The sequence below is a fragment of the Cibotium barometz genome, chromosome 18 (genome assembly GCF_041138505.1).
Source record: "Cibotium barometz isolate CiBa-2024 chromosome 18, ASM4113850v1, whole genome shotgun sequence".
NCBI lineage: Eukaryota > Viridiplantae > Streptophyta > Polypodiopsida > Cyatheales > Cibotiaceae > Cibotium > Cibotium barometz.
Window position 1 is genome coordinate 29,340,418 of NC_141063.1, and position 23,034 is coordinate 29,363,451.

The 23,034-nt window shown below is 46.4% G+C and overlaps 1 protein-coding gene across 2 annotated transcripts in view; it reads right to left on the reverse strand.

The window, feature by feature from the left end:
• The window catches only part of LOC147629170 (choline transporter protein 1-like), a 130,632-nt gene extending 115,671 nt beyond the window's left edge, over positions 1 to 14,961 (reverse strand). For both annotated transcript variants that reach the window (XM_086812425.1, XM_086812424.1), the window contains exon 1: positions 14,701 to 14,961. In XM_086812425.1, the coding sequence (XP_086668551.1) occupies positions 14,701 to 14,748 (48 nt within the window). In that variant the 5' untranslated portion in view covers positions 14,749 to 14,961. The remainder of the gene's footprint in view (positions 1 to 14,700) is intronic.
• Positions 14,962 to 23,034: the final 8,073 nt, after the last annotated feature.

Consider the following 23,034-nt stretch of genomic DNA (forward strand, 5'->3'; position numbering starts at 1 on the left):
TTCCGAGAAGCGGCAGCTACTACCCGAATCCTCTGAAAGGTGCACTCTGCAACCAAGGGCGACTCCACCTCCACTCTCTGGAGTCGGCCCTCATCCTGAATCTCATAATAGAGGCATCTGCCATCCTCAGTGCTAGCTCTGACAGCAATCAGGATCTCCAACTGTGTGAAGGCACCCATCCACCGTGGGGCCACTGGCTCGAGAGGTGTGAACCACTCCTCTGAAAGTGCCTCCTGAATATCATCCCGCATAATCAACCCCCCTCTGAAGTGACTCAGCCTCTCCACCTGGGTCTCCTCTGGTAGACTGCAGAAAGCCTGCCAGTCTCCAAAACTACGAGCTGGGCCTGCCGCTAAAGGTCCCCAGGCTAGACGAGGCCGAGAACCCAGCATATGACCCTGCTCTGTACGAACCGCTGGGCTCCAGATGAGCGGCTGCCTGGCCCGCTCCTCAACACAAGACGGAGGCCGCTGAGAGAGCCCCGGTCTCAGCAACTCCCAAGCTCTCAGGATACTCAAAGCAAATCTGTCCTCCCATCCTCTACTGAGGCCTGTCCTCCTCATCTCTATGAATATCCAGCGAATCTCTGGTGCCCAAGTACCCCCTGCAGGAGGCGCCCGGGCCTGCAATCGCTGCAAGAGGAGCTCTTTCCAAGGCTCAGCGCCTGGAAGCAACCCCCGAACAATAAGCTTCCCCAATAAGGCTCTACTCTGATCAACTGGATCTATAATGCCCAAACCGCCCTGAGCCAGCGGGAGTGTAATAACTGCCCATGCAACCTTTGCCCGAGCTGGCTGACCGTCCCGCCCAGACCACAGAAAGTTCCTGATCAGCCTCTGTACCTGGCTGATGCAAGAGCTCGAAAAAATCCAGCAAGACGTAATGTACCACATGGTCGCTAACAGCACCTGATTTGCCACCACCACCCTCCCAGCCAAGGATAGTCGAGCTGTACTCCAATACAATAGCTTCTTCCGAATGCTCAGAAGAAGCGGGGCAATCTGCTGCTCAGGTGACAAATCGAGGCCAATCTGGCATCCCAAATACCGCACTGCTGTGCCGGGAGGAATCCATCTAAAACCGGGGTCCGGACTCCATGCCGGAGTGGGAGCACTACTGATCCAAAAGGCCACTGTCTTGCGCCAATTGATCAATGCTCCCGAAGCTGCACTAAAAACCTGGAGCGACTGCTCTGCCCGAATAAGATTGGCCTCTTGGCCATGCAAAAATAAGCCCGTGTCGTCTGCAAACTCAGCATCAAGCAAATCCTCCCCCCGGACTGGGAGCTGAAGTCCTCTCAAACCAACCTCCTCTGCCGTCAAATACATACTCATAGCCTCCGCAAAGAAGAGAAAAAGGAAAGGGGCGAGAGGACACCCCTGACGGACTGATCTGGTCAGCTCAAAACTCGGCCCCCGACCTCCTGCAATCAGCACCTGGCTGCGAGCTGTGGAATACAAAGCTGCCACCCCTCTGATCCATCCTGGCTCAAAGCCCAGGCGTAGCATAGTGCCCTCTAAGAATCCCCAATCAACTCTATCGTATGCCTTCTCAAAATCGAGAAGCATCACGACCAAGTCCTCGCCAAGAAACCTAGCTCGGGCCGTCGCCTCCCAGAAAGTAAAGATGTTGTCAAGGATACTGCGCTCCTTGACAAATCCTGTCTGAGTAGCATGAATCAACTCCCCCAGGAAGGGCTGGATCCTCAAACTCAAGGCCTTTGCCAAGACCTTGTATACAGTATTGAGGATCGTAATAGGCCTCCAATGCCGAATGTCATCCGATACTCCCTCCCCCTTGGGGATAAGATAGATCAAGCCCTCTGAAAAGCTCTGCGGCATCACCCCAGTGTCCAAAACATGCTGAAAGCCCCTGCGGAGGCCTGGCCCCAAAAGGTCCCAATAGCGCATAAAAAAGGCCGGCGTCAGTCCGTCCTCCCCTGGGCAACTATGTCGCGGCAGGACCCTCAAGGCCTCGGCAAGCTCAATCTCTGACAGAGGCGCACCTAGAACTGTGCGCATATGGTCTGTGACCCTCCTCTGCACATGGGCCCACACAGTCTGTCTGCATACATCTCGATCCTCAGTGGCTGGCTCCGCTGAAAGCAAGTCACGATAAAAAGCAGTGGCAATGGCTCTGATCTCCCCGAGCTCAGTAGCTATCGATCCATCCGGTCTAGCAAGCTGGCGAACCCCTGCTCGCGCATGACGGGGTCCAGTGATCTCAAAAAACTCCCCAGTCACTCTATCACCAAGCTGCGTCCACTGAGAGGCCTGACGACGATAGTAAAACTCATGTCTCTGCTCCTCTGCCTCTCTAACCTCCTGGCGTGCCTGGCTCAGCTGGGACGCCACCCACTCACATGCTGGCTGCTGCTCCTGAAGGCGCTGTAGCGAAGCAAGGCTGCGTCTCAGCCGTTGCTCCCGCTCGCGAATCTCTCCCAGTCGTGTCAAAGCTGCAGCGTGTAGAAAAGAGCTAAGATCAATGAGTCCCTGGGCACACTGGCCCGCTGCATCCTGGTCAGAGCACTGACTATCATGCCAGATCCTCTCAATGTCCTCAGCGAGACTGGGGTCTGCAAGTACCCTCTCTGGGATCCTCAACTGCAAGCTGGGCTCCCGTGTCCCCTCCTCCAAAGTCAGTATAACTGGCGCATGATCTGAAAATGAGGTGCCAGCAAGAATGCCGACGGAGCCCCCTCGCTCCCCCAACCAATCGCCCACATAAAAGCGATCAATCCGAGATAGATTAGTCCCTCCCTGCCGGCGATCCGACCGAGAGAAACTAAGACTGTCCTGAGACCGGGAGAAAGCCCCATGCTGCCATGCATCAGTGATCCTCAGTGTCATACAAAACCGGTCCCAAGCTGCAAGCTCCGTGCCGTGCACTGTAACATGACTGCCTCCCACCCTATCTGCCGGGTCCTCAAGCATGTTGAAGTCTCCCCCAACACACCAATGTGCGGCCTCTGGCAATGCATCTGTAACCTGAGTCCAGAACTCTGCTCTGGCACTAGCATGATTGGGCGCATAGATGTTGAGCACACCCAATAGCTCATCATGCATCCTCAGAATGACATACTGTGCTCTACCAGGCACAATGATCCCTCGGTCCACAATGGCCTGCCGCCATGCATCTGCAATAACCATGCATACTCCTCCCTGTCCACCCAACGGACCAAACCCTGCAGACCAGAAAGTGTCCCATCTACCAGGCATCACCGAACCATATCTCCGGATCCTGCTCTCACCCAAGTGGTGCTCCTGCATCATCAGAATGTCAATGCTGCCACCAACCAGACATCTCTGTAGCTCCTGCCTCAAGCAGCCTCGATAGCGTATAAAGTGTGCTCCGCCAAGGCCCTGTACATTCCATGAGATGATCCTCATGGATGTCCTACTGAGGTGGATGCTGTCTCAGCCGTACGGCGGGCCTTCGCAAGCGGCTTGGATGGAGAGTAGTCCCCATCCGAACGGCTGCGAGTCTGCCCACCCGGTGTACTGCAAAAATCCCGGATCAGGCGCCAGTGGCTGTGACCCATGGCGACTGCCTCCTGCTCTGACATAGTAACCTCGTGAATGCTCACATATCCTGGGTCGCGCGCCAAATCTGCAACTATGCGCACGACCAAATGTCGAATCCCGGATGTATCCACACCCTCGGGATCCAAGACAAAATGAGCCAACTCCCAAAGTCGGCCTAGCACATCTGTAACCTCCAAATCGCTCATGTGATGTGAAAACTCAACTGCCTGAGTCTTCAACGTGCTGAGAGCGAGCTCTAGAGTCCACTCCCGGTCACAAGGTCCACATAGAGGGAACGAGAAGGCCACTGCTGAGTCTAGTGCCTCCTCCCCGCGGGCCGGAGGTATCACTACATGCACTCGGATGGGTGCTGGCTCATGGGGGCCCTCTGCTCCAAAAAGCCGTGTGAAGGTATAATCAAACGCCGCCGAGCGCTGTCGAATGCCGAGGCGACTCAGCCGACTACGAATACAAGAAATCCGTGAGGCCCTAATCGGCATAGGTCTCCTCTGTGATGCTCGAGCGAGGTCAGTGCTCAGCGCCCTCCGGACTGCAGGTGAGCGCCAGGGAGCTGCCAGGACCTCCCGGGAAGGCGAGGCGGGCGGAGGGGGAGGAGGGGGAGGCGAGGGAGGAGGAGAGGGAGCCGCTACCGAGACCGGAGCGGGGGCGGGAGGAGGCGATGGTGGAAGCGAGGCGGTGGGAGGGGATGGGTGTGGAGGAGGTGAAGGAGGGGGAGCTGGCATCTCCTGGTCCTCGGTCGCTGCAGGGGTCTCCTCCTGAAGGGGAGCAAATCTGTTCCTCACGGGAACCCAGTGAGGCTGAGACTGTGGCTGCTGCTGCAGCGGTACCTGGGCGTGCTGCGGTGGCTGTCTCCCTCGACGGCGCCCCTGTCCAGGCTGCCACTCCGAGGTCTCTGTGGCCTGAGCAGGTGTCCCTGAGGCAGCCTGCCGAGCCGAATCTGTGGGCGGGCCATCCGTGGCTTGCTGCTGTGGTGAGGGCCGAGGTCTCCTGCGAGGGCAGGCCTTGGCCAAATGACCGACCTGCCTGCAAATGAAGCACTGGTTCGGGAGCCCCGAGAACTCCACTCTCTGATCTATCCACCCCCCCCCTATCCTAGGTAGCTGAATGACCTTAGGAAGGGAGGAGATGTCAGATACTAACACTCTGACCGAAGGTAGCCCAGCTGCTCTGGCCACCACTGAAGCTGCTGAGGGGCCCGTCTCAAGAACCGAGCCCACCAGTGCTCCGAGCCTGGAGAGGAGCGGAAGATACTCCCGGCGGAGACCAGGGAAACAAACTGTAATGTGGAAGAGGCGCTCTCCCTGCTCCGCCGCAGCTGGGTCAAATCCATGCTGCCAAGGCCTGAAGAAAGCCCGAGCACCCCTGATATCCAGAGGACTCATGGCAATGACCTTGGCAACGCTCTGGGCGGCCTCGAACTCGATCTGATAATGTCCCCGGCCCAAGAGCTGTACATCAAGGATCTTGCCCACATCTGCAAGAAGGCGAGCCTGAAGTAGATCCCTGATCTCCCCTCTGCTGGGGCGAGTGCCGACTATACGGCAGATGGTGGAGTGAGCCTGAAGGCGTTCCACCTCTGCGGTGAGGCTCGCTTCCTCTTCCGGCGAAAGAGAAAGCCTGATGGGGAGGACCTCGGTGGCGGGCGAGGGGGCTGCGGAAGAGTCCCTCTGAGACGAGGCGGGAGGAGTCTCCATCAGAGTCTGAAGCTCAAGCGAAGGCGAGGCGAAAGCGGAAAACCTGCAAGAAGCGGGCTGCACACCAAGAGGCGGAAGGATGGAAGACGAAGAGGGAAAAAACACAAAAACCCCCAAGGGGTGAGAAGCAGGGAAGGGGGGGGCGGCGAAAAGAGGAAAGGCCCAGAGGGGGGGGGCGGCGACAACGCGAGGAGGAGGAGGGAGGCGGGGCGCTGCTGATAGGAGGCGGCGAGAGCAGGCGAAAAGGCGGGGGGGCGACCAGGCGGCAGCGGGGGGGGGGATGGCAACAGGCGACAGCGGGGGGGGGAAGGCGAACAGGCGGCAGCGGGGGGGAACAGGCGGCAGCGGGGGGGTGAGGCGAACAGGCGGCAGCGGGGGGAGGGTGGCGAAATGGCGAATAGGGGGGGCAGCGGCGAGGAAGGAGGGGGGGCGGCGCAGCAGCGAAGAAGGAGAGGGGGGGCGCAGCGGCGAGCAGAGGGAAGCAAGCGGGGGGCGGAAGGCAAACAGGCGCGAGGAGGGGGGGGGAGCGACGGTGCGCAGAGCAGGGTGAGGCGGGGAGCTTCAGCGAGCGAAAAAAAAATATGATTTCTTTTATGCATAAAGGCCGCATGCATTTTATTGATGCTGGCAAAGAAGGGGATTCCATCCCACTTGTATCACACATCCAAATTAATAAAGCAATGAAAAAGAGTCTTTCAGCGTACTTGGTTTTTGTGCGTGATAGTCTTGTGCCAAATCATCAAAATGTGGATGCTATGTCTAATGATAGGCTGAATTTTCTTAATGCATTCAACGACTATTTTGCTGACTCGTTGCCAGGTGAATTACCTCCCCAAAGGCCCGAAGATCACCGCATAGATCTTGTGCCAGGTAGTTCTCCACCTAACAAACCCGCATACCGAGTGAGTACTGCACAACAAGAAGAAATCATGAAGCAGGTAAACGAGCTTTTAGAGAAAGGTTTGGTTCAGCCCAGTTCCTCACCTTACTGCTCTCCTGTGCTCCTTGTTCAAAAGAAGGACGGATCATTCCGTATGTGTGTGGACTATAGAGCTTTGAACAAGCTTACCATCAAGAACAGATTCCCAATTCCACGTATTGATGATATCTTGGATAAGCTTGATGGCTCAGCTTGTTTTAGCAGACTTGATTTGAAGAGTGGTTATCACCAGATCCGAGTGGTGCCACAAGATGTCCATAAGACTGCATTCAGGACAGCCTTTGGATTATATGAATTCTTGGTAATGCCTTTTGGTCTTACCAATGCTCCTGCTACTTTTAATCGTATGATGGATAGGATATTCCGACCCCATCGCAAGTTTACAAGAGTTTTCTTTGATGATATCTTGGTTTTCTCCAAGAATGAGCAGGAACACAGAACTCATTTGGTCACAGTGTTCGAAGAGTTGCGGAAGCATAAACTTTTCGTCAATGCCAAGAAAAGTGAGTTTTTCCTTTCAGAGATTCATTATCTGGGACATATTGTATCCAAGGATGGAGTTACAATGGATCCTGCAAAGATAGAGACTATTCGGAATTGGCCCGAATTGCAAAACGTACATCAAGTACGTAATTTTCTGGGATTATGTTCGTACTACAGGCGTTTCATAAGGCATTTTGCTATGATTGCCACTCCTCTACATGATCTCACGAAGAAGAAAACTGCTTTCAAATGGACTCCAAAGGAACAGGATGCTTTCTTGCAACTTAAGCATGCGATCGTATGTGGTCCAGTATTGATTGTTCCTGACTTGCACAAGTCATTCGTGGTTGAATGCGATGCTTGTGGTGATTGCATAGGAGCTGTCCTAAATCAAGAAGGGCATGCAGTTGCATACGAGAGCCGTCGTTTGCATGATGCTGAGCTTCATATGGATATCTATGAGAAAGAGCTCTTGGCTGTGATTCATGCCTTAAAGATTTGGAAACACTACCTTCTTGGGGCTGAATTTGTAGTCAAGACAGATCATCAAAGCTTGAGATACTTTCTATCTCAAACCAAGCTTTCAGAGAAGCAGATGAGAATGGCAAACTTTCTTTCCATGTTTCATTTTCAGATTGTGCATACTCCAGGAAAGAAAAATGTAGTGGCCGATGCACTATCTAGGAGGCCTTATGTTGCTGCAGTCTCAGTGGCCTCTCATGGAGACCTATCTACTATGAGAGATTTGTATCATTTGGATGCTGATTTTTGCCATATATGGACTGATTTGATGGCTGGTCATTCACATGCCTCTTATGTTATCAACGAGGGTTATCTCATGAAGGATAATTGCCTATGTGTGGTGAAGGATTTGCGTCCAAAGGTTATGGACGAATGTCACGCTCCACCTTATGCTTGTCATAGAGGTATTATACCTACTACTCGCATGATTCAGAGGTATTTCTTTTGGCCAAGCATGCGTAAAGACATTGAGGCTTATGTGCGTGCATGTATTACTTGCCAAAAGGTGCAATTTGATAGGCAAAAGCCTCCAGGTTTGCTTCAGCCATTGCCTATTCCCTCGCAACCTTGGGAAAGTATCACGATGGATTTTATTATGGATTTGCCTAGATCCCAGCATGGGAATGATGCTATTTGGACTATTGTGGACAAGTTTAGCAAGCAAGCTCATTTCTTGCCCGTCGAGAAAACTATTAAAGCTGATCATATGGTAAAGCTTTTTCTTGCTAATATTTTCAAGCATCATGGTATGCCTAAATCCATTGTTGGGGATAGAGATCCCAGGACTACAAGCCTATTTTGGAGGGCTTTATTTGATAATATGGGTACTAAGCTTGAGTTTTCATCAGCTTATCATCCCCAAACGGATGGCCAAAGCGAAGCTGCAAATTCAGCCGTGTTGGATTTATTGAAGTGTTATGTGGCAGATCAAAAGACTGCATGGGAGAAGTATCTTCCATGTTGAGTTTGCCTACAACAATACGATCCATGCTTCCACGGGCAAGGCTCCGTTTGAGATTATTTATGGCAAAGTCATCTTGCCACCCATCCTTCGTACTAAGGATGAGATTTTTGCAGCTGATGAATATGTTCGTGACTTGGATGTTGCCTTTGGTCAAGTGTGGACAGCCATTGCAAGATCTCAGGATAAGCATAAAATGGCTGCTGACAAGCATAGAAGGGACATGGAAGTCAAAGAAGGTGATTGGGTATTGCTGAAATTTGAGAAGGCTAGGCTTTGGAAGAGGCCAGGACGAGAAGGATCATATCCTAAGCTTTCTCCTCGCTATTATGGACCCTTCAAGGTGATTCACAAGATCAATGAAGTGTCCTACAGGCTTGCTTTACCTAGTCATTGGAAGATTCACAATGCTTTTCATGTGAGTCTATTTCGGAAATATGTGGGGCCAGATCCTGATGAGCCTGTCACAGAAGATCCGCTAGAGATTGAAGAGCTTGAGGAGATCCTCCAGCCAGAACAGATTGTTTTTCACAAGGAGAGAAAGCTACCTGCAGGAAAGCTTTCCAGGAGATATCTTGTGAAGTTTAAGAATTATTTGCCTATTGATGCCAAGTGGGTAAATGAGGATTATTTTGCAGATTACCCACAGTTGTTGCAGGCATATCTTGAGGCTTTTCAGTTGAGGTCAACTCTTTAGAAGCCCGGGGGGATGTCACCAATTGGCCGACCATTTGGTCCATCTCCAGTTTTTGCGTCTCGTTCACTTGAGGCCAGGCCGGTGTCTCATGTGAAGAGGCCAGTATTTTGCTAACATGGACGGGAGCCAGACTGGTGCCACCCGGTGTTAGCAGGATGGTGTCGTATGGACGGGAGCCAGACTCGTGCCACCCGTGTATGACCTGGACTGTGTTCGACCCATGGGATTGTCACGCCATGGCAGAGCCAGTATTCGTGCCGTGTTTTGCCTATGGGACTGTCACACCATAGGGAGACTTGTGCCTGGAACTGTGTCTTACCTATGGGACTGTCACTCCATAGGAAGACCAGGTTTTTATGTTTTTATGTCGTGCCAGTTTTGTGCCGACAAATATGGTCCATGAACGGGAGATATGTCCATGTTACTATTTGCACATGCACACATGATTTGCATGCTTGAAACTGTTTTCACATGACATGTATTTGTGTGTTTGCCTGCTTGACGTGTTACTTACTGAGCGGGGACGCCTGCCAGTGAGTCGTGAAGTCTGCTCTATATTCTGACGAGTTTTGGTGCATGTGAACAGGTGGTAAGTATGTCGCACATGTTGTTTTAATGTTTCAAATTCTAACCTTTTATTTTATAAGGTTAAGTGTTCACATTCACTTAAATGTGGGCACCCCCTTTGGGCACCCACTTAGGGGCCAAGGTGGGGAGCCCCACTTAAGTGAGTGTGGGGGTGGGCATGGTTACCTACCCATACTCCCCACCCACATGCAAACGTGGGAATCACCAACGTAAACTTCACTTTAAATTTTATTAAAAAAAGGCTTCCTCCATCAAGCGTAGATGATCGATCGCTTCCATCCTTCAAGCGATTATTCACCAACTTGCGCCTTCTCTCCCTCAGGCGACTGTTTTCCATACACAACAGGCTGCGCTTGTTCTCTCCCAGGCGGCTGGCTGCCCTACATCCCTCCTACGTTTGCTTCTCCCAGGCGGCTGGTTGCCCTATCGACTGCATTCACCATGCGGCTGCAGCCAGGCCAATTACTGTTCCTCAGGTGGCTGCGCAGGCTGCTGTGTACCCTCTTTCAACGGGCTTTGATCTCTGCTCCTACAGGCGACAGCAAACCTGCAAGAACCTCAGCGTACTGCTCCTACAGGTGGAAGCATTCCTACAGGCGGCTGTCTTTTCCTCTGTAGGCATCCATTACCAGTGGGTTCTGCACGCTTCCTCCTTCTCTTCCTCTACACAGCAGCCACCATCAATAGAAGAATACCGCCGGCTGCTCCTCCACGCCATCTTCTCTCCACACTACAGCCAGGCCTCTCCTCCAAGTGGTTTTAAAGTTGTGCTATTAAGCGTGTGGGTGTCCAACGGAGTCTTTCCCACTTGACGGGATCGGTTTCATATGCTCTACTTTAGCAAAGAGGGTTGCTGGCCTATGAACTAATATGAAACGTTGATATGCTGGATTGACAGCAGACGAGGATGATGAAGCAAATGCAGTGTAAATAAACTGCATAATGAAGAGGCAATGCTATATATAATCAAGGGGGCTGCTGGTCGGCCAGGTCCCGGACTGTCAACCAGCAGCAAGACCCAAAAACATGAAATAAAGCCTAATAAAATCCAAAAAATTTCCCTTTTTAGGGCTGGATAAATACCATTTTCACACAGGGCTTAATTGGGGCGTGGAGACCTAGAGGGTTCACATGTGGGCTAAGGGCACTAGCAAGATGAGGTCTAGATTCGCTAAAAGCTTATACATAAAGCAAGAGCCAATAATAGCCAAGTTATTGCTATATAAGTGACCTTGGGGGCACTTATGAGTTAGTGAAGTGTCCACGTGTGGACAGGAGGGCTACCATGGGCGTGTAAGACCTCATGGCCATGGAGCTGCAAGGTGGGTGGCTCGGCATAGTGGTATGGGACGTAGGTTGGGGCCATCGGTATCACGCAGGCTCACGGCGATCAAACCTCAAGCTTGGGGATGAGTCCGGAGGACTCTACAGTTGTGTGGTGAGTCGCTAACCACAATCTATCGCAATCATGCAATGCATACAATGTTGGGTCTATGAAACCTCGTTAGAGTTTCGGTTCCAAGTCAGATGATCCTTGGGTGTGGTCTATGGGAACTTACAATAGGATACACTAATAATAAGGTGGAGCCAACTTTGACAGCAACACACCACTCTTATGGAATAGACTAAACCTTTTTTGCTAGATGAGAAAAACCTTTTTCTCTTTCTTGCTTCAGCTGATGTTTAAGCTTGCATCCCTCATTATACCATCTTTATGAGGAATGTGCTGAATGTGGACCTAGTAATGATGCAAGGAAAAGAATTGAGCGAGAGCTCTCTAGAAGCTCTAGAACATCATGATGTCAGGGTGTTTATCTTGGGTATCATTACAACATCATGATGTCAGAACACAAAGAAGATTCCTAAGTGCATGAAGACTCTAAGAGCCTGCCCCCATAGGGCTTCTTCCAACACCAAAGCATCTTCCTGATGGCGCCTTGAAGAAGCCCCCCTTCTAATGATTTTGTGTCCCCATACCTCACCCCGATGTGCTACTCTTGGTCACACGAAAAGAGTTGAAAGGCCACACCTATTTTTTTAAGCAGTAAGTTTCCGTTGTTAAAAAATAGTCACTGTCTGGAAATGCAGGGCTGCATGGTGGTGATGACCGACGACTCAAGGCAGCTCCTATCAGCCACAGAAGTGAAGCAACTGTGGAGGGTACCCAGGAGCTGCATCCACATTCTCCTCTCTTCCTCCTGTGAGTAAGATTGTGCAGCATTTTTGGGAGTAGTGCATGGCTATGGGGACTCTGTTTGCAGACTTCTACATAAGCTACAGTCACTAGCGAAGAGGGGGCGTGGGGACAAGCTCTACACTAGTTTAAGGCTATGACGGTGTTCAGCTCTATCCCCAAATTATTATGAGCTTGGGTACTTCCAAATCTTCTTCTTTTTCCGGAAAAGAGACTTGTAGTAAGGATGAAATAAATTTACAAAAAAGGGAGATTTCAGACCAAGCAAGGGAGAAATCTCAACCAATCGGATGCCTTGTGCTGCCAACAAGGCCCCATATGAGATCGAGTTAAAAAAATGCCATGATTCCATTCTCTCATAAATTGGCCACATTCCCCCTCTGCAGCCCTCAAAGATCCCTGAATCCTGGTCCAAGTGGCCATGAGCGTGTGGATAATATCACACCAGATCCTGCAAATGCACTAGGTATCATAAATCAAAGTGCCCTCCATGGCCTCAGTGCATCTAGCCTTCCAGATGTGCCACGCTGTGATGCTAGCAATAATCTCCCATGCAATGTCCAACCCCTATTTTGGAGGTACGTAGCCTGACTTTGGCATGTCTTGCAGAAGACACCAACGACCCACTCCCTGGGTAACCCGTATGATCATATCTCTTTCGTTCCCTTCACACCTGATTTGCGAACCGACTATGTCAACCAAACAATAGTACCAAAACAAATGTAGGCGTTTCTCCTCATCCTTCCAAAAAGGTGTGCTATTGCAATCCAGACCCTATGTGCCTCCCTGCACTCCCATAAGCAATGGTAAATTGTCTCTGAAGCTCCTGCACATCTAGGACAGGCGAGGCTAGCGCCAATGACTGATCGCCATTGGTTGGTGGCAAGTCCATCATGTAGAGAAAGCCAAATAAAAGAGAAAAGCTTCGTTTCCCTATACGAGTGCCACAACCTCCGTCGAAAAGCTCCCTGAATGTCAAGGGTGATTCCATAAACCTCCCAATGCGGTCTAGAAGTATGGACTCTTTGGATTTGTCCCAAAACCAAGTGTCTGGCGTTCCGCACACTGTAACTGAAGAAGGGAATGCTTTCATGGAGTTAAAAGCATCCCTTCACTCCCACTCACCGGGGTGCCAGTGCAAGTATCTGATAGGACACCCATCATATAACCAGAGGCACCAAGAGTCCGTAATCATCCCTTGAGATGGATCAATATAAATGTGCTTTCCTACCGCCCTGACCACCACTCTCACCGGCTGGACCACCAAACCCTCAATGATATTATACTCAACACTTCGCTCCAAGAGCCATCTATCCTGAATGGAGTAGAAGACCAGTACATCATCCTCACCCAAAGTGGGGAGGCACATGACCTGAATAGATACCCTTGTTCCTTAGAATACCCCAAACCATAAGTGATAAGGCCCTTCCACAAAGTTCCCTGTGATCCAATGGTTAGGTATGGTTGCATTCACCTGGATAATCCTCTGACTAATGCCTCTTTAAGTGTTGGGTGCAAAGCATTCTTTCATCCTCCATGAGACTCATAGAGTCTTTTTCAATCCAACACTGAGGGGAAAAGAGTCACCGAGGCAACCCACTGGATATGCGTGGCTGCTCCAAGAGGTCTACCAAATTCATCCAAGATCAAGCCATTCCACACAATGGGTTGCTTGTTAGCCTCCTCAATTGACCGTGGAGGAATATAAACCAAGAAACTCCTCATGCAATTCTAGGCTCGAAGAAGAGATCTCACCAAGGGCGAAGAAGGAGGTCGGTGCTCTACATCCGAGAAGATAAAACGTGGGCTATAAATCCAATCACCTCCCCTAATCGGAATGCACCTCGTAATCTGCAGCATAAGAAAGTCCTTCCAAGGCGAGAAGAACTCCTTTGACTACTAGCTTGCAAAGTAGAGCCTTACACTGCACCTCCGGGTCAATGATGTTCAATCCTCCGTCTCACTTAGGCATAATAATGGTATTCCAAGCCACTCTTGCCCTGGTGTGTGCAAGACCATCTAACCCTGACCAAAGGAAGTTCCGAATAAGCCGCCGTCGAAGTTGACCAATGCATTCCTTATTAGCACAACATGACAAACCAAGCAATCGCCAACAGCACTTGGTTAGCTACCAAGGCTCAGCTAACCAAGGCTCTAGAGGCCAAATCAAGCTTCCTGCTACTCCAATGCTGAAGTTTACTTTTAATGCTCATGAGCATAGGAGCGAACTATTGTGCAGGCGAGATGTCAATGCCAACTTGACAGCCAAGATATTTGGTAGTGCATCCTCTCTCAATCCAGGTAAACCCCACATCCAAACCCCAATCTGTTTGCGCAAAGTCACTAATCCAAAATCCTATTGATTAGTGCCAATTAATGGAGGCGTCGGCTGCCAAACAAAACATCTCCGAAGCATTGTAGAAAGCATAGAGGCAAGACTCTGAAGCCTCCAAAAACAAAGCAGTATCATCTACTAACTCAAAGTCCAAAAACTCCTCCTGTGTGCAAAGAGGCAGCCTGAGGCCCAAGACCCCTAGGGTAGCTATGAGAAACCTACTCATAGCCTCTGCTACTAAAAGGTAGAGTAGTGGAGCTAAGGGGCATCCTTGCCTCACGGAGCGGGAGATCTGAAAGCACTCACCACGCCCCCTACAGGCTAAAAATTGTGTTGTGGGCCTCCCTATACATACATGAGACCCCTATGATCCACTCCTGGGAGAAACCCATCCGTGCCATCATGCCTTCCAAGAAATCCCAATCCACTCTGTCTGGCTGGATGTAGCCCACTCCACAGCTTCCTAGAATGAAAAGATGTTATCAAAGATACTCCTTCCTTGGAGGAAACCATTCTGTGACAGTGGAGGCCCATTACTTTGCTTGGTTCTGCTTACAAAATTTTAGCGAAGGCAGTTAGCATGAGGCTTCAGCTTGTTCTTGACAGAGTACTTCCAAATCTTTCAATGTCCACAGGCTTGTAGATGGACTGGAGTTGCCATGCGCTGTTGGCAAGGTATATGATATATCTCAGAAAAAAAAAGGCATGTATCTTGGCAAGTTTAGATATGCAACAACTAACCTCTTCAAGTTTGATAGGAGGATCCTCCCCATAGTCCTGCTGGTCCATGTCTTATGATAATGAAACGAGCAATCTCTGCATCTTCTCTGGTCGCGACAGACTGCTCGGTGTCTCCCAATTACAACCGCATATCTGCCTTCTTGAATTCCACAAAATGACTACCCTTTGCACTGTGACCCGCCTGCCTTTGTTGGCTAGAAACACACAGACACACAGAGCGGCGGAGGGAGATACTGGTTTTTTGAACTTACTCGTCCCTGTTATTCTTTGAAAAACAGTTGAAGGGCCTACCTGTGTAAAATATATGATATCACTCTTAAAATAATCATCATTAAAATATCCTTCAAGAGAATAATTTTACATAATTGTAATACAAGAGAATCTACAAGGGTGTGTCTCAGGGATCACAATATTTGTAATTCATCAATGCTTTTAAAAAATATATAAATTTAAAAATAATTCAACTCTTTTGTACAATGATAATATTGATTTTTCAAATTTCAATTAATATGAGACATACTATTTCAATGAGCTATTTTTGGACTGGAAAAGAAAATTATTATTATCATAGTGATTTATTTAAAAAATTGATTGTAAAATAATAACAATGTTATATTATACATCATCTAATTTATATCATTTAAAAATATACCATGCAAAAATTTAATTTTAAATATTATATATTATTTAAATTTATTTTTTCAACAATATGAAAAATGAAATTTGGAGTTGATGTTCAAAAATAAGAGAAAAACAGAGAGGAAAGGGGGATAGAATTGGGGATGGGGGGGAGGAAAAAAGGGGAAAAAAGAGAAATTTCAAGTAGTTGATTTTTACAGTTTTTCTATTTTTACCTTATTTTTATCAAGGCATAAAATTATTTTTTGCTTATTTCTATCAAGACATCTTTGTAATCTGTTGCCGGACATTTTACACAGCAAGCTAAATAGGGAATATGTTATGGTGCTCTTTGAGTTCTAGTTTGGTAGGTTCCACTCTCATCTTTTGAGCTGTTCTCATTGAGTAATTGTTCACATTTGCAGCAACTTATTATAGGGTGTGAATAAAAATTATTATTATTAGACATGGAAAAAAACTTGCACCTTTATTTTCTACCATATCTAAACATGTTAAAAAATTTGCACTCTTTATTCTACATGTAAGTAGTAGTGACCATCATCATCATCATGTCTAGCCAAAAACACTAATGATCATTTTTATGAATTGTATAAACACTATTGAAATCAAGCTTATAAAAGCTTGGAAATAGCCTTCTTATCACGTCAAAGTAAAGGGGTTGGTACTATGCCAACCAAAAAAAAAACACTAAGAAGCTCTTCAGAAACTGCTTTTTCTTAATTCATTTTCCCATTTGAGAATGTTTTCGTCTTTGTAATGCAAATCTGGGTATTAATTTTAGACTCATGCTAATAGATGTTTGCCACTTTAACAATTTATCACTTTCTTCCACTTAATTTGGGAGGGGGTGGGGGTGCAAGGGATTCGGTACTACTCGGAGGCTTATCGGCCCCTTTACCTTATATGGTGGTCTCGCAAGAATTTATCACTTTCTTCCTTGCAAGTGCACTTAATTTCGAAGGGGGTGGGGGTGCAAGGGATTCAGTACTACTTGGAGGCTTATCGGCCCCTTTACCCTATATGGCGGTCGCAAGAAGATTGTGAGTGAGGGTAGTAGGTAGGGTCACTAGGGGTTTTATGGAGTGTAAGGAAAGTGGGGGGTTAAAGTAAGGTTAGGATTTTAGGATTAATAAACTCAAATTTTAAAGAAGAATTTCTCTTGAAGAGGCATGAGAGAGAGAGGGAGAGTGGGGGCATACTATTACTTTCCTTCTAGTTTTATGAAGTTTAAGCATTATTGTAATCTACCTTCTGCAAAGGCAAACCAACAAAAAGAAAAGAATTTCTTGGAAATGGCCTACCTTCGTTATGGTGAGAGAGAGAGAGAGAGAGAGAGAGAGAGAGAGAGAGAGAGAGAGAGTACTAACCTCTACAACAAACCCAAAGGATCTAGATATATCCTAGGATTCATGGGTCGTCTTCCTCAAAACGACATCATACAAGGAGGTACTATCCATCACCTACAGAGGTGCCCCTAGGGAAGTGTTGCTCTATGATGTTGAAGAATCTCCTTAACCTAGAGCTGACAAGAGGAAGGACGAAAGCAAGGGCATTTGGATCTATTAAAGGGATTGTCCATGGTCTCTGGTGACTCCATGTGTACAAAGAATCTTGGTGTGGTCTTTGGTGCCTTATCCAAGATCTCATTGTGTCATTTGATGTCATGTGGGCTAAGGAGCATCTCTCACAATCACTTGGGGGCCCTAAAGAAATATGTGATGGATGTCAGTGTAAGGTGACCCTTACCCCTCCCTGGTTTCTTAACAGTATTAACTCGTGGTGTGGGTTGAAATAAATTAATTTTGTGAATACAGATTTCATGTTAGGCAACTAACCCAGGTTATAATGAGGGTTTTATTTAGACTTTTGTATGACTAGATTCACGTTGATTACCTCTACTAGTCTTGTTCATGCGTAATTATTTAGAGCCACTGTGTGATGTCCTGAGTGTGCTTAGTATAAATTTAGAATTTCTCTTATGTGTTAAAGATTGTGATTGGAACCCTGTTTGGAGAATTTTTCTGTGAGTTATTTTTGTTGATGTGTTAGTTAACAATAGTAACTCATCATTTGATTGCTTAGCTCATTAGTAGGGATTAGGCTTAAAAATAAATAAATAAATAAAAAGAATTCTTTTGACTCCTTTCTAACGGGGAATTTTTTTTTGGCGAGCATTTTCTAGCGAGCACTTTTTGGAATTAAGCGAGCATATTCTAATAAGATTCCCTCCCTCCCTCCATCAAGCGGGAGGAAGAGAGTTTTTCCACCGTTATGTTTCCTTTTAGGGCACTTCTAAGTAGAATAATATTATCGGTAATGCCACGAGGATGATGTGTACCATCACCTGTAGCCATGAGGATTATATCTCTATACAACCTTTATACATGTGTGTATGTACGTGCACACACAACACTTGCACATGTGCTAATCGTGATGTGTGTGGGTGTATATACCTTCATACATGTGTGTAGGTGCGTACACATTTATACCTTCATGTACACACACACACACACACACACATCTATCGTGTGTGTGTGTGAGAGAGAGAGAGAGAGAGAGAGATAGAGAGGGGGGGGAATGGGGGGGTAAATGTGTGTGTGTGTGTGTGTGTGTGAGGGGAAATGTATCATTTAACATGGAGAGGCCCATTGACGTGGCATTGCCATGTGACCTGCTTGTGTGTGCAGGCTACACATGTGGCAGCACCATGCCCATCCCACATGTGTATTGCCCATATTTCAGCAATACACGTGTGCATGCAACACATGTGGCGATGCAACGTGTGTTGCGCATGCAACACATGTGGCATCTACCACCGTGTGTTGCACATGCAACACGTGGCACCTACCATGGTGGCAGGCGCTATTTAAATGCCTACTAGCTCTCTCCCCCACGCTTTCTTAACCTTACAAGCACCCTAGCAAACTCACCGCTCCCCTCTCACCCTCTCAAAGGCTATTCTCGCCCCCCTTCTAATCGCCTCCCTATCATTATCTCAAACCCTCCTCTCACTCTCTTGCACCCCTGTCACCCTCTTACACCCCTCTCACCTCTCAAACCCTCCACTCCCGTCTCCTGTCTTAAACAAAATCACCACCCTCTCTCCCTCAAACTCTTTACACTCCCCTCTAAAACATAATTGCCAACCTCTCACCCTCTCTCCCTTAAACTCTTTCCTAGTATACTTGGTAGCGGTTGTAATGCTCCTCTATCTCAACCTCTATGTGGCATAATTAGTAGATCCCCTCCTCCTTAGGTCTTCATATGAGCTCCCCACTTGGCTCTAAAGATGTGCTTAGCTCTCCTTGTCTCCACTTTAAGGTGGTGGGATGAAACCTGTATCTGGCCAACCGTAATCTGCATGTGGCATGGGACATGTGAACACACTCAGGATAGGTAGCCCAAATGTTGGATGAATCCATCCTCGAGCCCCATGAAGTGACTTCTATAGAAGACCGTCTTCAGTGGGAGCTCTAAAGGATCCATATGCAATGGGTGTAAAGGCTGAGAAGATCTAACCAAATAACCCGATTGGTGTCTCATGAGAGAGTTGGAGAAATGGGATGGTCTATGCAGATCTTATATCTTGAGAAGAACCAACTAGAAACTTGGGCATACCATACTCCAATCTAGAGAAAAGGGGTGGTTCCATGTGGAGCCTATATCCTAAGAACCAAGTGGAAACGCACATAGAGGGGTATCGCAGGCAGAAGGGAAATGCACATAGAGGGGTATGGCAGACAGAAGGGAAATGCACATAGTAGGGTACTGCAAGTAGAAGGAGATACCAACAAAGGGGTGAATGTTGGGCAAGAGGGAAATACGCTAAAAAGAGGGGGAATGATGGGAAAAAAGGAGAAGGGGAAGAGTGGCAAGGTAAGAGGAGAAGAAAGCCACCAAAGCAGAGAGATGCACAGGTGGAGAGGAGAGAGGTGCACAGGTTAGGACAAATGAGGAGCTTCAGCTTCAACAAATTTTTGCAAGTGTGGATTTTTTTAAAAGGTTTTTCTTTCTAGTTAAAGAATTGCTTAGAGCCATGGCAAGGCTATCTTCTCTGGTGAATAAACCAATAAAAGAAATTGACTCTTGAATTCCAAGTGTATCAACCCTAAGGATGAAAGTGGTATTGTATATAGATTTATTGTTGTCATATACCAACAAAGGGCATGATGCTATCTTAGTAGTGCTGACGCGACGATGGAAAGATTATTACACACAAGGACGATTCTTACCCACAAGGACGACTGTGAAAGCAATTGAATTGGCATAACACTTTGCTGAGCAGCTTTTGAGATTGTATAGTCTACCTTGTAACATAATGAGCAACATGGTCTGCCTTGTAAGATAGTGATTAACATGGACTTAAAGTTTTCAGGGACACTTTTGGCAACTAGTTTTCTAAAAAGTGGAAACTACATTGGGTAAGAGTTCCTCTGATCATCCTCAGTCAAATCCTTAGTTTGATGATCAGAGGAACTCTCCTCGAATCAAATTTTAGAGAATATGCTTCACGCATACGTTTCTAGATGATCATTTGATTAGGGGAGGTACATCCCTATGGTCAAGTTTTTACCTATAATTTTGCTAAGTATTTGACTACTAGTTACAACTCATTTATGTTGATGTAGTATATATATCAAACTATATCTCTGGTAACTATAGGATTTAAGGGTATTAAGATTAATGTGGCTACATATTTCTTAGTTGATATGTAGGAGATGCTAGTCAGCACCGCATCAGAATGCTAAGAGCATCCAAGAGTTATGACATATTACAAATGGGGAAGGTTGAGAATTTATCCCCTAGGCACCTTCATTCAGAGTGGGTTTGTATATTACAACCTGCTCTATGAGGAACGTGCAATTAATAATGTCGAGACATCATATCTGTCCAACCAAGAGGACATTATAACCAACTCTATGAGGAACATGCAATTAATAATGTCGAGACATCATATATGTCCAACCAAGAGGACATTATAACCAACTCTATGAGGAAGGTGCAATTAACAATGTCGAGACATCGCATCAATCTAGCTGAGACATCACAACCTATTCTACGAGGAATGTCATGCAGTTAACAATGTCAAGAAATCACATCAGCCTAATCGAGACTCAAAGTGTGAGGACTTGGAGGGTGAGCAAGGAAATCAAACTGATACAACTAAAGAGGCTCTGACACTAGCTACTACATGGATCTTGTTTATGGACACAAGCCTAAACTTGGATGAAGATGATGATGAAAATACTAAAAGACACCGAGGTCTTATATTTATCATCAAGAACTAGATGATAAATATAAAGAAACTGAGGTCTTATATTATCATCAATCACTAGATAGTACCTTACATCCATTAATAGCTAGGATATTACCTCATTTAGTAATCCCACTCTAGTTGGAACTATTGAATGGGGAACCACTAGTCTAGTTGGAACGACCACCACCATCAAAGGGGAGCTAGGTGGAATTGTACACTCCCACCAATCTAAATGCTAGGGCTCCTCATTTGTGACCTTGTTGGGTGTATAAATTGTTATACAATGAGAAGTCAGGAACAAGACTCAATTAGATGCATGCTAGAAGAGGTAATAAGGAGATAGAGACACAATAAGAGAGAACACAAACACACGCATGAGTTACTTAGCATATATATGTAGACAATCTTAGTAAATTAGAACATCACTATCAAGACCAGGAAACTAGAATTCCATTACTACCACATATCAAGTAGGAAAGCAGTAATTTACAAGAGTGAGGGTAGCCCTAACATATAGGGAAACTCTATGGCTCAATATGCTAATATGCTACTATATGTCACAGCATATCCAATATGCCTTACAAGTGAGCAAGAGGGCTCCTTATGTAGGAAATTTCTCACCCTCTTCTCAAAAATTACATTAAGATATAGGAGAATCATTCAATTTGGATTACCTAAGCACAAATGTCACTATCACATGTCCTTCTTGGTGGCTACTTTTGACATGTCTCCTTGAACTATTTAATCAAATATTTGTTGACTTGGAAGATATGCTTAACCCCACCTTGAGCCCACACAAAGGCCCCTCAAGTATACATGTCCAAAGTCTCCTTAGTCTACATATGACTTTTAGAAGGATTCTTCTCTCTTAGTCCACATATGACTTTTAGAAGGATTCTTCTCTCTTATGCATACTTCCACATGCCTCCACAATAAATTGATTCCTCCTAGGTGAGTGGCACAACAATGTCTATCTCCCATTTTTCAAAAGGACTAAGAGGAGGAATAGGATGAAGTGGTCCTTGTGTAGTGACAAATATCACAAGTATGACAAAAGATAAAAGCATCCTTAAAAAGAGAAGGCTAATAATACCCTACAGAGCAATAAGGATTTTGTGAGTAGTAGCCTTGCTGGCATAATGACCTCCACATATTCCTTCATGAAACTCCTCAAGAAGCTTTTTTCCATCTGTATGGGAAACCACCTTACAAAAAATCTCACCACCACATTGGAAATAAAGATTATTTTCAATTACTGTATAAGGTCATCTTCTATGTACAATGCTTTGCTTCTTCTTCTTATTTGCACCACTAGGAAAGTTTCCCTTTGTAAGATAATCCCAAATTTCTTGAAAACCCTAGAATAACATCTATGGCCATGAGATTAGCATCAAAAAAATCATCATCCTCTGATTTATCCCTTGCATCATAATAAGCTCGAGATAAAGCATGTGCATTGATATGCTTAGACCGTGTCCTATCCAGAACCTCAAACTCATATTCTTGTAAAAGAATAACCCACCTTGCAATGCGACCAGTTGGATTAGGCTCATTCAAAATGAACCTTAAAGCTCTATGACGAGCGATGACAATGAACTTGTTTCCCAAAAGGTAACGGTGAAACTTCTTCATAGCAAATATAATAGCAAGAGCTTCTCTTTTAGTGATAGAGTAGTTCCTTTTTGCAACTATGGGCTACCAACTAGGATGATCATGCCCTTGTTCATCCTTTTGGCTCAAAGTATTCCCAAACAGCCTACAAGAGACATTTGTGTATGTCAAAAACTCTCTCCGAGAGTTAGGTGAACTCAAAACAAGTGTGGTAGTTAAGTGCCACCTTCAGCTTCTCAGATGTATCATATGCATGCTCATCAGCTTTAGCAACTTGCTAAATAAACCCTTGAATAAACATTCTATAATATCCCACATGCCCTAGAAAAGACCTTAACTTTATCTTTGAAGTAGGAAAAGGCAAGTCCAAGATCTTAGAAACTTTATCTAGATCCATAGCAATCCCTTCATTTGAGACAACATGACCAAGTAGAACACCTTAAGTGTATCCACACTTGTATTTTGCTGGATTCAATGAAGCATGTGCTTTTCAATCCTTTTAAACACTTTTTTAACTTGTGTAAAGTGATTAATTCTCTTCCCATACACACAAAAATAATCAAGGAATACCCTCACAGAATGACTAATAAAAAGCTCAAAAGCCTTGTTCATGAATATTTAAAATGTAGCAGGAGTATTACGTAAACCAAAAGGCATTATGTGATAGGCAAAAGTAGTGAAGGTTATCTTTAATTGATCTAGCTCTACAATGATTATTTGATTATACCCACTATACCCATCTCTAAAACTGTATTACTCATGCTAGCCACTTCAATGAGAATTTGATCTCATTGTCAGCCACTTCATCAGAATTTGATCTTGCTAAT